The sequence below is a fragment of the Stegodyphus dumicola genome, chromosome 4, assembly GCF_044657685.1.
Source record: "Stegodyphus dumicola isolate Sdum_Otavi_A_Nest chromosome 4, ASM4465768v1".
NCBI lineage: Eukaryota > Metazoa > Arthropoda > Arachnida > Araneae > Eresidae > Stegodyphus > Stegodyphus dumicola.
Window position 1 is genome coordinate 175,445,888 of NC_140771.1, and position 17,499 is coordinate 175,463,386.

The 17,499-nt window shown below is 32.5% G+C and overlaps 1 protein-coding gene across 3 annotated transcripts in view; it reads left to right on the forward strand.

Annotated features, from left to right (window-relative positions):
• Nucleotides 1-17,159, forward strand: part of LOC118188708 (parathyroid hormone/parathyroid hormone-related peptide receptor-like) — a 178,870-nt gene extending 161,711 nt beyond the window's left edge. For 2 of the 3 annotated variants that reach the window (XM_035359204.2, XM_085815793.1), the window contains exons 11-14: nucleotides 1,822-1,966; nucleotides 4,421-4,462; nucleotides 7,215-7,353; nucleotides 10,755-17,159. In XM_035359204.2, the coding sequence (XP_035215095.1) occupies nucleotides 1,822-1,966; nucleotides 4,421-4,462; nucleotides 7,215-7,353; nucleotides 10,755-10,873 (445 nt within the window). In that variant the 3' untranslated portion in view covers nucleotides 10,874-17,159. Of the gene's footprint in view, nucleotides 1-1,821; nucleotides 1,967-4,420; nucleotides 4,463-7,214; nucleotides 7,368-10,754 lie in introns of all 3 variants that reach the window. The other variant, XM_085815794.1, reaches the window with a different exon arrangement.
• Nucleotides 17,160-17,499: the final 340 nt, after the last annotated feature.

Consider the following 17,499-nt stretch of genomic DNA (forward strand, 5'->3'; position numbering starts at 1 on the left):
CCAATGAATGAGCGGATGCAGTAGTTCGAATCTTGGTGAACTGGTTGCAATATGCAAGTTTTCTTGTTTTCCCTTATCGTAACTTGTTTATGTTTCATTCGAACCAAAAAAATTCATTATTTTAACAACTAATTTATGTCCTTTCAAAAACTTACTATGTTGTTGCTATTACCACTTGCAGCAATCTAATCAAAATCATCTTTCTTAATTCAATGAACATTTTCTTCAGCATTTAAAAAAAATCTTCAGTTAAATCAAACTGTATAAATCATATTTCACAAAACATAACAATATTTTAAAGTGCACTTTCTTACGTATTGAGCAGTTACACCGAAAATTTTAATAATTTTAATTATTAGCCCAAAGAGCTTTAGCCGAAAATGGCTATTAATTTCGTTTTGGCATTTTGCATTGATTCGCTTTCTGCGTTCATTCACTTTTCAAACTGTTGCCACCAACCATTACAGTCCTGTATTATATTTAAAGAAATTAATCTTTCTCGCATTGTGATAAAACAACGGTACCTAGAGCCAAATTTTGAATAGCGTTATCCTCCACCGAACACGGACATCTGGAAGCCCTAATTTGGAATTTGTTTTATTACCTGTTTCAAATTTTTTCAGCTATTAAAGAATTTTTGATTAACAAACTCAACGATTTCAAAGCGAGGAATGGCAATACGATACGAAAAAAAAAAAAAAAAAAAAAAAAAAAAAAATTATCTCTAGCAGCCAAGACTGTGCATCGGAAATTCTAAAGCTATGCTCATTTTAAAATTATTTTCGATATTGCTGTTGATCTGAATTTTATGGTTTAAGTACAAATAACATGATATTTAATAAATAAAAGTAACACACATAACGTTAAGAAAACGTCCCTTTGGCGAAATGTAAAATCTGAAAGTTTTGAGACATTAGGTATTTTTGAAGCAGAAGAGATGAAAAATGAGCAATGTCTTCGCCGGGAATCGAACCGCGTACCTCTCAATTGCGCGCTGAGCGTGCAGACCCCTACACCACGAAAGCACGCTAATAAGGCGGGAGAAATAGCTTATATAACCCCCTTTTTAAAGGGCGACTGGAATTTTATTGGACCCAATCGCCAAATCCTGGGTGTGGAAAATCATCATCCGCCACCCTTTTTAGTTCGGGCGCCACTTAGAGATATTAGGTATTTAGAAGCAGGAGAGATGAAAAATGAGCAACGCATCGCCCCGAATCCAATCACGGACTTCTGGAATACGTGCCCAGCATGCAGACCACTACACCACAAAGGCACGCTAGGAAGGCGGGAGAAATACCTTATAAAAGCTTTCAAACTCTTTTTATTTCATTAGAATTTTCATATTTTATATAATGGTACATATTTTGACTTTAAATTGCCGAGAGTGGTTAGTGCACTAGTCGTTTGAGGTGAAAAAGTACTTTACTAGAAAAGGTACTTTCTCCCTCCTTTCCGCATACCTTCGTTTTTGCAACTAGAAGCACGGTCGTTGCGTGCACTAGTTGCACTTCTAGTTGCGTGCTTCTAGTTGTAAAAATTCTTACAGACTCTACAAGTGGCGCCTTAGATAAAAAGTGGTGGCAGATAATTCGTTACCACTAGGATTTGGCAACTAGGTCCCCTAATCGCAGGGCGTGCTTTAAAAGGGGGAGTATATAAGTTTTTTCTCCCTCCTTTCTCCATACTCGACGCATTTTCTATCCGTCCAAGTTTAGAGTGACGGCGAGGGCACTGCGCATTTTGAACGTCTCCTGCTTCAGAAAAAGCTAATGGCTCAACAGGTTTAATCAACCTTTCTAATTTTTATCCTTACTATAGAAAATGGTTCAAATCCACTCTAGTGCTGGTTCCTTTGTTTGGAGTCCATTACGCACTGCTGCTGACCGTCAGCTTGCCTGCTAGTGTCAACCAGACATTGGAGATTGTTTGGCTCTACATTGACCAAACATTCTCTTCATTCCAGGTAAGACCAATATTTTGTTTAATTAGGATTAAATATTCTTTGGTTTGGTTTTTCAGTTCACAGTTGTTTCTCTTCGAAATTGTGATTTTCTCTACCAAAATTCTTTTTCCTTCAAATACCAGTCTCCGTAATTTATTACTAATTACTTTCGAACACTGCACGAAATAATCGAAAATCAAAGCCCTAAGATGTTCGTCGCTTCTGCTTTGCGTTTAATACCGGGCTACTAAGAGAAATAATATATTTTGAGTTCAAAATTATTTTTATTGCTGAAGATTTTGATTAACTAGAAATAGCTCCTAATAAAATTTTAATTATTGCTCGCTCATTATTAGCCCAAAAGAAGTTAGCCCAGAAGGGCTATTAATTTCGTTTTATCATTTTGCGTCGAAAACTTTTAAATATCCGTTTAACTTTTCATATTGTTGCCACCAAATATTATAGCTCTGTGTTACATTTAAGAATTTGCATAAATGTATGGATGTTTCTCGCATTGTGATAAAACAGCGGTACTTAGAGCCATCAAATTTTGAATATCGTAATTCTCCACAGAATATGGATGTCTGGAAGCCCTAATTTGGAATTTATCTTATTATCGATTTCAAATTTTGTAACACTTTAACGAATTTTTGATTAACAAACTCATCGATTTTAAAGCGAGCAATGGCAACACTGTAGGAAACAAAATATCTCCAGCGCGCAAGACTGTATCGGAAATTCTAAATATATAATTAAGACTCAATAACACGCCGAATAAATACTAATTCAGAAGTCAAACAACACAAAGCAGCGTTATATTTACAAAATTTTCACAGGACTAGTTTCGATGGTCTTACCGAACCACCATCCTCAGCTGCAAAACCGCAAATGAACAAAATAGGAAATAATGATTAGATAAGATAAGAAAGCCTGGACAAGAATAAGCAAGTGGCCCCATCTGTTGGTGAAACCAGAACTAAAACATAATTTCTTTAAAGGCCGAAGGCAAATTTGGATTGAATTAGGATCGTTAACTAGAACAGAAAGATTTTTATGAATGTGAAATCCAGTTCTCCAATGGAAGATGTTTCTTGAATAATTTTGGCAGCAGAAAAATTGAAAGTGTGATTTTCGGACCAACAATGTTGAGCAACCGAAGACTTCTGTGTTTCCTTTTTTCTAACATATGCCTCATGTTCCTTGACGCGAAATTTTAAGGCTCTCTTAGTTTGGCCAATGTAAATTAAACCACATGGCAAGGAATCCTATTAATACCCCAGGAATTCATATCCGGAATGGGCTCCCATATGCCTCATGTTCGTCAAGGAACGTGAGGCAGAATGTTAGAAAAAAGGAAACACAGAAGTCTTCGGTTGCTCAACATTATTGGTCCGAAAATCACACTTTCAATTTTTCTGCTGCCAAAATTATTCAAAAAACATCTTCCATTGGAGAACTGGATTTTCTAGAGGCATTTCACATTCATAAAAATCTTTCTGTTCTAGTTAACGATCCTAATTCCAATCCAAATTTGCCGTCGGCCTTTAAAGAAATTATGTTTTAGTTCTGGTTTCACCAACAGATGGCGCCACTTACTTATTCTTGTCCAGGCTTTCTTATCTAATCATTATTTCCTATCTTGTTCATTTGCGGTTTTGCAGCTGAGGATGGTGGTTCGGTAAAACCATCGAAACTATTCCTGTGAAAATTTTGTAAATATAACGCTGATTTTTGTTGTTTGACTTCTGAATTAGTTCTAAATATATGTTCATTTTAAAATTATTTTCCGATATTGCTGTTGAATTGAATTTTATGGTTTAAGTGCAAAGAACATGATATTTAATAAATAAAGGTAATTCTCAAAACGTTAAAAAAGCACTCCTTTGGGCGTAATGTAAAATCTGAAAGTTTAAGATTTTTTATTTATTTTTATTTTTATTTTTATTTTTATTTTTATTTTTATTTTTGTAATTTTATAACATTGAAATAGAGCCTCAATTCTAAACATGGCGATAACAATTCAAATACAGCTTAAATTGAGTTCAACTATCTATCCTTGAGAAGAGATTTTTTAAAAAAATTTAATTTTTTTTGTTGAGGTAAAAGTAAGCAGAACACCACGCCGTCATAATAAATCACCAGGGTACTGGGACATAATGAATCTCACTTACTAGTCTCCTTTCCTAATATAAAGCTGTGTTGTTCCAGGCCACAGAAACAGCTCCGCTATCTTCAGCAGTCCATCATACATATCTCAGGCAATCAGATCATTATTTCCGGTACACTGAATCAAACAAGTACATACATTATAATAGATAACAGTAATAGCCATCAGTTATCATATAGTAAATCAGTTGTAATATGAAAAAAATATAATATATAACCTAAATTCTGATTGTGAAATGAATGAAATATTTTTAAAGGTGCTTTGGAAACGAACTTGCTTGTCACTAATATTTGTTTAATTTTTTTCAGGGTTCTTTCGTGGCATTCCTGTATTGTTTCTTAAATGGAGAGGTAAAACTAATTTTTTATATATGTTTCGCTTTTTATCCCAGAGTTCTCTGTAGAGCTCATAATATATTAATTCTTCACATATCTTTCTCTTGTGTAAAGAAATCCTAACTAAGAATATTTGGAAAGACGATTTAATACAATTCAATAAAAGATTTCGCTTGTGACTAACAGGAAATAAATTAAAATTTATTTAGTCACAGGAAATAAAGTTAGTTCCTGTTAGTTTATTTTCTGTTAGTTAATAAATGTTAATTTATTTCCTGTTACACTCAAAGCACAATTAACTTATTTCTTGTGTAATTTATGCTAAAGATAAATTTATTTCCTTTATCCATAGTATTAAAATGTAACTTTTTCCAACTACCTAAATGTTAACTTTTATGCTCCTTGTAGTTAATGCAGTTATTAAATTTTAATTCCCTTCCTAAATGCTAATATGTTTTAAACACTTATTTGAATGCTTAATATATTAACAATGTAGGTAGTAACGATGTATAAAGGGAGATTGGCAGTCAAATTGAAAAAAATATGTAGATGTTCTTATGTTAATTAAGTTTTACAAATCGAAGAGACGTATCACTTTTACGAAAAAATGATTAGTTCTCAAATTAAATTAAATTAAGATCAACTTCATTATCAAATCACCATAATTTGTTAGGTTATGGTAGATTATTTGTTTACGCAAAGCAAATGAGGACTATCTGCCTAAGGGAAGTTATGCCTTCGTAGTCGGCGTTTTGAAAAAAACCCTGGTTGATATTTGTGTTGCACACAGGGAAACTACGAAACACCCTGTATACATAATACTTTCGAAGGAATCTGAACCTGAATCGAAGTAACAACGTTCAGCTATTTTAAAGATTTCTGGCCAATCGGCGTGCTGATTTTGATACATTTTCTTACCCAAAACAGCTGCAATTTAAGGGCGGGTAAAATAATCAGACAACAGGAAAATATATATTTCGAAAAAATGGCAACAAGAATTTAAATCTAAAATCATGTGATTAAAATTGTCAAACAAAGGGTTTGTTTCTTAAATAAAGAGTTTTGAATCGTTTTCGTTATAAAACAACACGCGCTAAATAATTTTTCTAGAAAGATATTTGAGTCAACTTGATACATTCAGCGGGAAAAATGTTTTTCGTCATTGCATCGAATAGGATACTCGTGGCTAAGAGGTAAAGAAGCTAACTGCTAGTAGTTTTGCCTGGGTTCGAATCGTGGCTAACGGAGTTTTGCCATGAGTATTTTTGGGATTTTCCTCATGTGTAACGTGGATCTGAGGTAATTTTCCTTAAAATTCCTACACGAAGATATCCATCCTCTTTGGCATGTTACCCTTGTGGGGTATGCGATAATCAAATAAACTATACTTGCGTATCGACCACGGTAAATATTTTTAAGCATACGACTGTATCTCTTAATTTTTTTATTTCAATAAACAAAGAATAAAAAGGAGTTACGCACTATAAAAACTTTTTGCTGACAATACTTACTTTAAAACAAGAACTCTGTTATAGGAGATAACAACAAACACATTTAATTTAATAGTGCTCATAAGGCAACGCTGGCACAGATATCTTTCTTAAACATTTTTTATCGCATGTTACCTTATTAAGAAAACTTTTTTTTTTTAAAATTTATTTCTGTAAAATGTTCAATATCTAAAACAGATCTATTATTAATGATGAAAATAGCTGAATTTGTCAGAATTCTGTGCAATATTTTGAATTAAAAGAAATCTACAACCATAAATATAACTAGAGAATGAGGGAACAGCTATATCTATCTTTATCTAAAAAGATAAAGATGGCTATAGATTTTTTTAAATTCAAAACATTTAACACAAAACACAACAGTCGTCCTTATTGACCATTATATGATTGTTAAGGTACCGGATACCTTATTTTTAGTTCTGGGTTGAAATTCCGGAAAAAGCTTAGGTAGTTGAAAATATACAGTCTATTTTCGATACAGGTGATTTTAATTAAATAGAGTGAAAATAATTTAAATGTCGTTTGTAGTGGAAGAGTGAATTGGACATTTTTCTGTTCATCTGTCCGTGTTCCTCCATCAAAATTTGGACTATGCTGTGCAAACACCGACTGTCACCTTGTAAGATGCCCATGACTTTGGGCCTAAGCCGAAAGTCATGACGAGCCTAAGCCAAATCAGGTCCAAGATAGGCTCGTATCAGGAGTGACGTTAACAACAACAGCAATAAAAGCTAAGAATTTTAATTGAAAATGTTACATTTTATTATGTAATTTTGAAGATAACAATATGCCTTTTCGTGCCTCATTTTTTAAAGAAGGTACTCAGTAAATTGTGATCTATTGCAATCAAGAGCAAATCTAAAAGTTCTTATGTATTTCACGATTATGGCGATAATCCATTTACTTCTTATCTAAAGGAAAATGTTGAGTCAAACAGAAAAACTTTTCCTAGTTATTCTTTCGAAACTGCAATTGATGGAGCACTACATTAAATTTCCAGTATTTCGCCAAACTGACATGAATTATAAACTCAAAACAATGAGTGGAGAAACGATCACTGCAGAATCTGAGATAATTTTTATTCAAAAACAAATTTACCGTTGTTTCAGAAAAATACAAGCGAGGATTCTACAGAAATGATGGTAAATTCAGTTTCGAGAAACTATTCCTAAGATTTATAGTTTTATTCCACTTCTTAAGCTGATCCAATGGAATTAAACGCGTGCAGAAGTGAAACTAGATTTTCTCATCGGTAGGTACAGAGTGAGGTAAGGAAGGGCATCGAACGACTAAGAGAAAAAGATGGCCAACACCCTCAGCATTCTCTCATCACACAGTCCCTCACCTACCTGAGCAAAGGAAGATCCTCCGTGCAGTCTCTTCACACGGCCCCAGGTAAGCATCGGAAAGTACGTATTCTCGCCAAGCCAAGATGGCATTTTTTTAACTTTACATGCATAGCCAATATAATAATTTAAGTATAAAACATTTTATAAAATACGCTGCTTTAATTAGATGCGTTAAAACAGCGTTTTTTAAGCTGTGGGTCGTGAACCCTAACGGACTCGCAAAGAAAATTTTATGTCGCAAAATTTAACTCATATACAAGAATTTAAAGAAATTTAGCACTAAAACTTTTAAAGAAATTATATTAATTTATACTAACGAATTTAATCACTTACTATATAAAGCTCAAAAAGAATTAGTTGAACTATCGAGTGACTCAAATTTGAATATCTTTGACTAAATTCTGGATAGGAGCTAGATCTGAATTTCGGACAACTTCTGAAATGACATTAAATGTTGTTCAGCATTCAGCATTACGTACTTAATGAGAAACGATGTTTTCAGCTTTAACATTTTTTAAATCCACATTTCATTCAATTCTGAAAAACGTTTAAGATGCTTTACGTCAATCAGTGTCAAATATTACACCAAGATTTATTTTATTATGCAGCAAAAGAACAAGCCTAGCCGTCTGATTAATAGGCACTTTTCTTTCATCAATTTTATATGCTTGAAACAAGTAATAAAATAACTTTTCATATACATATCTCGATGATAAAAAGGTCATGAATGAGAAAAGTTTAAGAAGCGCTGCATTAAAATTTTTTTTAAAAATATGTTTTTAGGTGATACAAAACTCTTAGTGTGTAGAAACATTAAGAATTTTTGAAAGAAAGCGAGATGAAAAATAAGCAATCTCCTGAGAATCGAACCAAGGACCTCTGGAATACGCGCCCAGCATGTGGACCACCCCACCACGAAGGCACGCTAAGAAGACGGGAGAAATACCTTATATACTCCCACTTTTAAACGGCGACTGGGGTTTTTAGAGGACCCAATCGCCAATCGTGTGATAATCATCACCCGACACCCTTTTAGTTCGGGCGCCACTGTAGAGACATTAGGTATATTTTGGAAGCAGGCAAGTTGAAAAATGAGCAACGCCTTCGCCGGGAATCGAACCACGGAACTCTGGAATACGCGCTCAGCGTGCGGACCACCTCACCTCGAAGGCACGCTAAGTAGGCGGGAGAAATACCTTCCGCCTACTTAAAATTATGGGGTTGCTAATAGTCAAATATTAATTAATAAAATTTAAATTATGGGGTTGCTAATAGTCAAATATTAATTAATAAAATTTAAATTATGGGGTTGCTAATAGTCAAATATTAATTAATAAAATTTAAATTATGGGGTTGCTAATAGTCAAATATTAATGAATAAAATTTAAATTATGGGGTTGCTAATAGTCAAGTGCATGATAACAAAATTATTAAAATAATTTTAAATAAATGGCTTATAACTATTCTTGTGCATGTCATTTCGTTGCTGTTACTTTTCCTTTTCCTTGAAAATCCATTAATGTATGCATGGTTTTAATTTTAGTCTCGTACATCAACTTTGGGAGATATGAAATAAGTTGTTTTCCCTTTTTAGTACATTTGGTCCAAAATCATATAATTTAAAATGATTTTTTACATATTTTGTCTTATATGTTTCCGTCCCGTGGAAGAGAGAATGAAAAATCTCTAACACTGAATGTAAGAGAATTGTTCCCTCTAATCAACAGAAACAAAGTCATAAAGATGCATGCATCAATTATTATAATGTGAGGTAGTGATAATGCGTACCAAATATAATTGTGACATTACAATAATATAAGGTAGGAAGTGACATTGATACCATTGACTTTTTAATATACTTTTTAAAATTTTGCGCAACATACATATTATATAAAAACTGAATTTGAAATTCAACATTCAGGCTTTAAGGTTGATATGGTTGAATGCAAGAGTAATGTGCATTAAAAAATTGGTGAATTTAATTGGTACCTCTTTCCCATGTTGTAATCAATACGTAAATTCTTCATATTCTTCACTTGGGTTGGTCGCAAATGATGGTCAGTCTGCAGATCTCCACTGACCAACAGGCTTGACCAGCAGTAATATGCTTTTGTTTAAATTTGAGATATCTTATCTGAATTTACTGCAACTGATACCGATGAAATACTTATTGATTCGATTTAACTATCATCATGTGACCAAGAACCTTGACAGGTAGCACATCCTTTCGATTTAATTTTACATTAAAAATGTTCTTAGTAGATTCCTTTCATAATTATGAAGCTGGAATCTAATTTTTAATCTTTCATTCAGGTAGTTAATTTTTAATATTTTGACATTTGCTTATATACAAAATTTTGCATTCAAAACGTAAGTACAGAAGCAACCTTCTCATCTTTCATCTGTTGAGTTTTAGTTTCATTTAAGAGTAAATGTTTATTTTATAAATTAGCAATAAAATGGTAAAATAATTGCTTTCTGGTTTCAAAACTATTATGCACTAAATGCGAAAATCCCTTCTGAAGTATTCTACTTTAATATGAAGTTTCAGACTTCAAGCATTTTTTACGAAGTACGAAAGTACTTCGTAAAAAAAGTACGAAACGAAGTACGAAAGTACTTCGTTTTTACGAAGTACGAAAGTACTTCGTAAAAAGTACGTAAAAAGATTTTACAAGTACGAAAGGGTTTCTAAATGTAAGTTATACTTGATTATTTTAATAAAGCAAAATTTATCGGGTGGCACGCTAAAGTACAATATGTCATAAACGAATACCACTACATTTCAACATAATCAACTATTCTGTATAAACGCTTCTTTGAATGTTCGTATACGTTCAGTTCTCCGAAGATGGAAATCTGATCGTTACAAATATCTGTTTGCACTCTTTCATAATAGGCAAATAGCTATCCATCTAATAGATATTAACATCTGTGCACTTTTTCAACTTTCACGCTAAGTCTTCCGTGAAGCATTTCATCAACTTTCAGCGTTATGTCTTCTGTTATCGAAGTTTATGGGCTTTATTGATATTCAGTATCAGTTAGATCTGTAGGCTCAGTTTCAAAATACTGGCATCATTTGATCATGGTTGTTTGTAACATTTAATTTGTCATACGTACTTCCATTATTTCAAGATGAGTCCGTGCAACTAATACAATAGAAATCCACTTATATTCTTACTTCAACGTTTGAAGCAAATTACCAGTTAACGCACCATTTTGCTTTCGGCCTGTTATGCATTCCATAACGCTATTATAATCAAATAATTTCCATAATATGGTATAGGTATGAGTTTTTCTGTATATGCACTATTCTCGTTGGTCTGTTCTATCAGGTGATATCAATAGTGGTAACTTCATTTTCAATTTCCTACATATTTATTTTATAAATCAGCTACAGTTGTGATGAGATAAACTACAGTAAACTTTTTCTTGCATTTTCAGAAAGAAAGGAAAACTGGAAAAACGGTGACTTGCCCCTAACCTTACAAAATGCGGCTCACGACAAAGATGACTGGGCTATGTCTGCGGATCGGCAACTTCTGAATGAGAGTCTGCTGTAGAGGAATGTACTTAAAATGGAATCATCCAAAATATTGGTTCTTGTTTGTCTTCTGAGGAACTCCTTTCGTATAACGACAGGAAAGATACTTTCACAGAAAGTCGACGGAATAGTGTCGCCTTTGCTACGTATCTTTGGAAAGAATAGTATCACATTTTCTAACTACCCGTGGAAAGAAAATTATTATTCTTACAAAAGCTGTTCAGCAGCGCCATGTTTGCTGCTAAACCTCTTGACGGAGCAGTGATCCTCTTGCAAATAATCTGTCGAATAAAGTGGGTAATTTTTTGTTGAGTATCTGATGATAAAACGGTGTTCTTCTTGCAGAATAACTGAAGATAAAATAGAGCCCTTTGTATAAATCATTTTAAATGATGGAATAATGCATGTTTTATCAAGCCGTAAGGCACAGCATAACGTTTATAGAGTACTTGGTTAATGAAAATATATAATTATGTGAGATATTATGTGACATATATGAGATAAATATATAATTGTTATAATGTAGTACATGTGAGCAACGGACGAAACAGTGGTATTTAAGCTGAATATCTCTAGAGAAAACTGCGCCATTTTGATCAGTTTCAGAACAGTGCCAGTTTTAAGTAGAAAAGGATAAAAGCAAAAGATAAAGGCATTTCTTTCTAGTACTGTGATTTATTTAATGAATTATATGCCGGAAATTCTGCATCTCCTTCTTAGTTTTTGTGATCGAAGGAAAGTCTCAATTGTGTCCTTGTACACAGTGCTAAAGAACCGTCCCGAAATCTCTGTATATTGCTTATTTATGACATGATAAATAAGAAATTCACTGAAAGAACTTCATTGAAAACATTTATAAATTATTTATCTATATATCTTTCAAGCATATTTCATCTAAAGCTATCAAAAAGTTAAATTTCTGTTTGCAAAGAGATGCCGAGGAAGATTAAAATGCATGTCAGGAAAACATAAGGAGATGCAAGATTTCAGTGTATTAAAATATGTAAAGCTGAACAGTAATAATAATGTATGTTTCATTAGTGTTGGGACATTCTTAACCGTAAATTATCATTGTTATGGAATTAAAAAACATCAGTTCTTTTGTAAATTTAAAGTAAGGGCGTTAGGTGAGTATATATTTTGTAAAATTATTGGAATCTTCAGAAACTATCCGATTAATATTTTGTACATATGCAGCGATTATGTATTAATACAGATATACAAAAGTATAAAAATTATAAGCTCTTAGCGATTTTTATAATTCACTATTCCTTGGGGACTTGGAGTTGCCCTGTTCGTTGGTTGATTAACATAATGCCCAAACAAGTCTAACAGTTTGAGCTATTTTCTAAAGGTAAGGTACTACCTTGAATGTTCTCATTCAGAACCACGTTGGGGATCAAGTAGATAGCCGGCGTGTAATTAGAATCATATATATTTTTGCCTAAGTTAAGAAATCCAATCTAGTCCAGTTCAGTTCCAGAACAGTCTTACTTTTTGGATGTTATCAGCAATCAAAACTGCTGATAATAGAGCAAGATAGAAACAAATATAGGTGTCCCTCGCCTTACGAAAGCAAAGTCTTCGTATGAAATCTTTTATAAGTGTAAATTGCGTAAAGTGAATTAGCAATAATTTATACGAAAAAATCTTTGCGCTTTCCCAAATCTTCTGTAAGGCTATCATATCATACCATGCGTCTTTTAAAGTCTAAAATAGCAGTAAAATATTAACATCACAAATAAACAGACCATATAAGTAGACATAACATAAGCAAGCAGAAGTGAATTGGAAACCGTGTAGATGGTCGCAGTGATCATAAAGCATCGATTTGTTGGAGATTGGATAGTGGGAGAATCATCGGTGTAGGAAAGAGAAGAAAATGATAAACGTTTACTTGCTTATCGTCACTTGATTGCATCAGACCACTGTGTGTATAGATTGTACGCCAGGAAGGCAGGAAGTTAAAAGATAAAATTTGATAAGTTAACATGAAAGGTCAGAAGCTGGGTCGTATACTTGTATCACTTACATATCTTTCCCTACCATACAGATCTTAGTCGAAATATGTTGTAAAACTGTATGCAATAGCAATATTTTTCTGCTAATAAGACACCACTTAGCACCAAACAGGAGGTTTGGCGAGAAATTTACTGAATTTAATTTATTAATTATAAATTTTGGCTAGATTGGAGAAACCCTAATGACACATACAGCTTCATGAAAATAATAAGTATTTATATATATATATATATAATTAATGTAATATATATAATGTTTAAGTCCATGTGTGATGTTATCTTGTGAAATTCTCTGATGTTTCTTTAAGCTAAAACAGATCGTTGAATAGATGGGGAGAACGAAAGGGTTGTTTTCATTATGTAGACAACGATTTATTTATTTATTTATTTATTTTTTTTGCTTAAAAAAATCAGAGAACTGCACAAATTAGGCATCTTGGATGAATTCGGCATTGCGCACAGTTTCGGCTTCGCTTATAAATCCTGCATGGAGCATAGTAATTGCGCACATTAAACATTATAGATATTATCATTGCACAGATGCTCATGAAAAGGTATAAATAGCCTCCCACATTTAGCGCACATTTAACAACTGGTGTTTCATTAGCGAAAAGTACTGCTATATTATTTTTAATTTTTCATAAAACAAACTCTGAGCCCTACTTTAGGTTTTTCCTTTTCTTTTAGTTTTCATTAAAGAGAAAACCGTTTCAGGATTTCTTTGGTAAACCGACAAAGGTACTAGTGTACTAGTGTACTAGTAGTGTACTAGTGTACTAGTAGTGTGGATCTTCTGTAAAAGCGAAGTGACGTAAAACTCGGGATACCTCTATGTTCTGGAATAATATCACTATCAGAACTGTTCTTGCAATTAAAGTATTTTCCTCTACATTCGGAGTTTATTACGTCAAATTTTATTTCTGAAATAAAGAGCTGTCAGAAAGCTATTTCGGTCCAGCTCTTCAAAACTCTAAAGGGTTAATACTCTTAGTACTGAGCTTAAGCTGTAAATTCTTTCATATAAAAATAAATTTTCAGTTGTCAAATGTTGTTAAATCTCTGTTGTAAATTTCAGTTCATTATAGTAGAATTCGTGTTAGATTCATGTTTCTGTGAGTGCATATATGTATTTAACTCTTTCTGGTCGCGTTTCTCGTTGGTACAGTCTGTTATTGCTTTAAAAATATAAAATTTCTTCGAATGAATTTATTTAAATTATGGGCATGTTAAAGGTATTAGATATTTATTTACATTCCTACATTCCCTGTCAAAATGATTATCGATTGCCAAAAGTTATATATAGTATATATGTGTATGCATGTGATAATCAAGTGCTAATAATAAAATCATGAAAATAAACCACTTTCCAACAGGAAACGTACAAATTAAAATCAAAACAAAATTAATAAATATTGAATTAAAAGCAATTGTAAAATTAACTAAATTTAATAAATTGGTATAAAAATATAGTTGTCGAAGATTCCTCGGTCTTTTTCAAAGAGCAGCCGAATAATTATAAACAAACACATTTCTGAACTACACCTAGATGATTTTTAATTTTTGAAATGTTTCATAATAAAAAGTAAAATTATAAATTAAGTGGCAATTGAAACTATTTAATTAAAATAATCAAAGTGCTTTAAAAGTGTAAAGGGCTCTAGGGTTTTTTAAATGCTTCCATAGGCTTCCGGTTTACGAAACTTTAAGCACTTCTCCTTATTCTTCGGTTAGAATTTATTTTCTGCATATTGAACATTTTTTTCATTTCTTACTCGATATTCTTCTTTTAATACTTATTTAAGAGTCAAGTTGGGGCAGATTATATCGTGATGATTAATTAAATCAAAAACATTTATTAAAAAAATGTTACTTTGTTCCATTTTTAAAGCCTTTGTTTTAATTAAATAATGTTATTTGGCATTGAATGTACTAAATTTATTTTCAAATGTTCCAAAAATTGACAGTCCTCTAGCTCTAATTCATAAAAACAGTTCTGTTGAAAATTCTTCGGCTGCTTGAATAGAACCAAGGAGTTTTCAACGGTTATATTTTTTATACCAATTTATTATGTTTTATTAATTTTTTATTCCTTTTATTTCAGCTTTGTATTGCTTTTACTTTAATTTTGATTTGTGCCTTTCCTGTTAGAAAGTAAGTCCTTTCATGAATTTATTTTAATTTAATTATTACCTCTTGATTATTCAATTAATTCTGCAGCTTACTGAGCAAATTTAATAATATATATCACCATAATTGGAAATTTCTCAACTTTTGATTATATGTATATAATAATAAGTATGATATAAATGAAAAATTTCTATGATAATTGAGACAAAAAATTATTTTGTTATTTAGTAAAATTTAAAATTTATTAAATTTGTGTCATTGTTCAAAAACAAGCTGATTCATTTACTTCTGCCGATACACGAACCCCCGACGACGATGTCTGAGAGATGTAAATTATTGATTATTTGCACATTCTTTATGATTTTTATATGTTTTCATTAACTTTTGCATTATACATCTTACACTGTATACATTTTGCAATACTTTTTGCATTATTTTTATGCATTTATACACTATTGATCTCAATGCTGGGCACGTTTATTTTTTCACAGTGGCTTAATACATATACACACAATTTTATTTTTATTTTTTAGTTTTCCAACTCTTTAGTGTAGTGTGAATACGGACTGGGTTTAAATATGATTTAATTTTTCAATACATATAGATACAACTTTAGACTGGTTAAACGTATCCCGAAATCACCTACAAAATGTTTTCAGTTGGTCAGTTGGAGAAGCTCAGTAACAGCTGCTGAATGATTAAGACTGCTGAGCATTGAACTTGAACAAAAATTGAAACCTTAGTTTCAGATCTTCGTGAGTGGGTTGACTATATGAGTTTGTGATTTTTCTGACGCATAACTTGCATATGAGCCAGTTTTTCTTGAGAAGTCTTTTACGAAGTCATATCTCCATTTAGGCAAGTAGCCACAGTTTGCTTTGCCCTAATCAAATAATCCAATTCATTCTTCAGCTTTTTAAATTTGCATACTTTGGTTAATAATCTTGATTTCAATGTAGCATTAAACAATATTCTCAAACTTTTAGCACCCCTTATTATTATTTGCATCAGTTTGCCGCAGCATCGGCCAGGTGATACTACTAGTTCAACCTGAGTTCAAATCCCAGAGAAATAGCTTACTCGCGTTGGACGATTCGCTCTGGAGCTCATTCAAAAAACCCATTCACTTTACTGCGCGAATTTACTCCGATTCGACGAAACGGAGTTCCAGCTTATTACAGTCCACGCAGAGCTTTACTGGACGAGCTTATGCCTGACTGGGAAAAAAAAAACGGAGCTGTTATTGAAAGCGTGCCAGGAAAGTTCACTTTCCATTTTAGAGGACAGAAAGAATGTTTATTCGTGTTAAATGCGAGTTCAATTTTTATCTCTTTCTAACTCTTTGAAATATTTTATTGTTAGTTCTGTGTAAGGAGGTTTAGGAAATCTTCAAAACTAAGGTTGAAAGAAGTTCAAAGAGTTAGCGTTTCAGTCAGTTCTTCTGATCTCCCTTTTCTTCCATTCTCTACCCATACTCTTTGCTCTAGTCTTGTTAATCCTCGTTAGCAGTCCACATCGCTAGCAGGGAAATTATTGGATCCCACTGTTTGTTCGATTCTTTCCACCGTTTGCTCCATCTCGCAAACCGCTCTTGATTCACCAGTCGTTCCGGATTTGTTTCATCAAGGTTATTCTTAGAGACGTGAGTCATAAAATGAACCCGATTCATTTCAATTAGCAAACCGTTCTGATCCGATCCTGTAAAAGAGTGCTTGTGCGATCAATATATCTGACTGCATTCTTTTTCTCATAGTTATCTTATGTGTAACGTAAATAGAAGTTTTTTTAGCAGAAAAAAGTCTTCAGAGAAGGCCTCTTTTCTTTCAGGCATATATCTGCAGAACCAAATAATTCATTTAAAATACATGCTACACTATGTTTATATTTTCGTTTAATTTTACATTTTACACTTTCTCTTCGATAAGCCTGTGGAATGCTTCTGCCTAGAATATTCCAGCGCGACCGCAAGTTAAAACTACTTTGCTATGATTATTCTGTGGTTTGATCAGAAGGAGTTAAATTTGAAATTTTAAATATAATTTTTGATTCATTGCTTTAAATTATTCACTTCTTATGACTCTTAGGGTAACGGATAAAATGTTTTAAAGTCTTTTGTGTTTGCTGGCAATAATTGTTGATATTAAAAATATTATTTTAGATTTGTGTATTAATTTAATAAAATGTTTTACACCACATTGAAATTCTGAACCGTCGGGATATAGGTACAAAAGTACAAAATGTTAAAACCATTACGTGGTTTTTAAGAAATTCCAGTAATTTTTAGATATAAAATGGGTTCATTGCGACTCTTATTTTGTTTATGTTAAGGTGAAAACATACTAAAAATCCTGTATTACTCCTCCTTAAATCACGAGAAATAACAAAACAGACAAATATACTCATCAGCATACATACGCTCTAGGCAAAGTAAACAGTCAAATTTTAGTTGTGTTGAATTTTATTTGATGGAAATCACATTGGTAAGAGCGCAATTTAA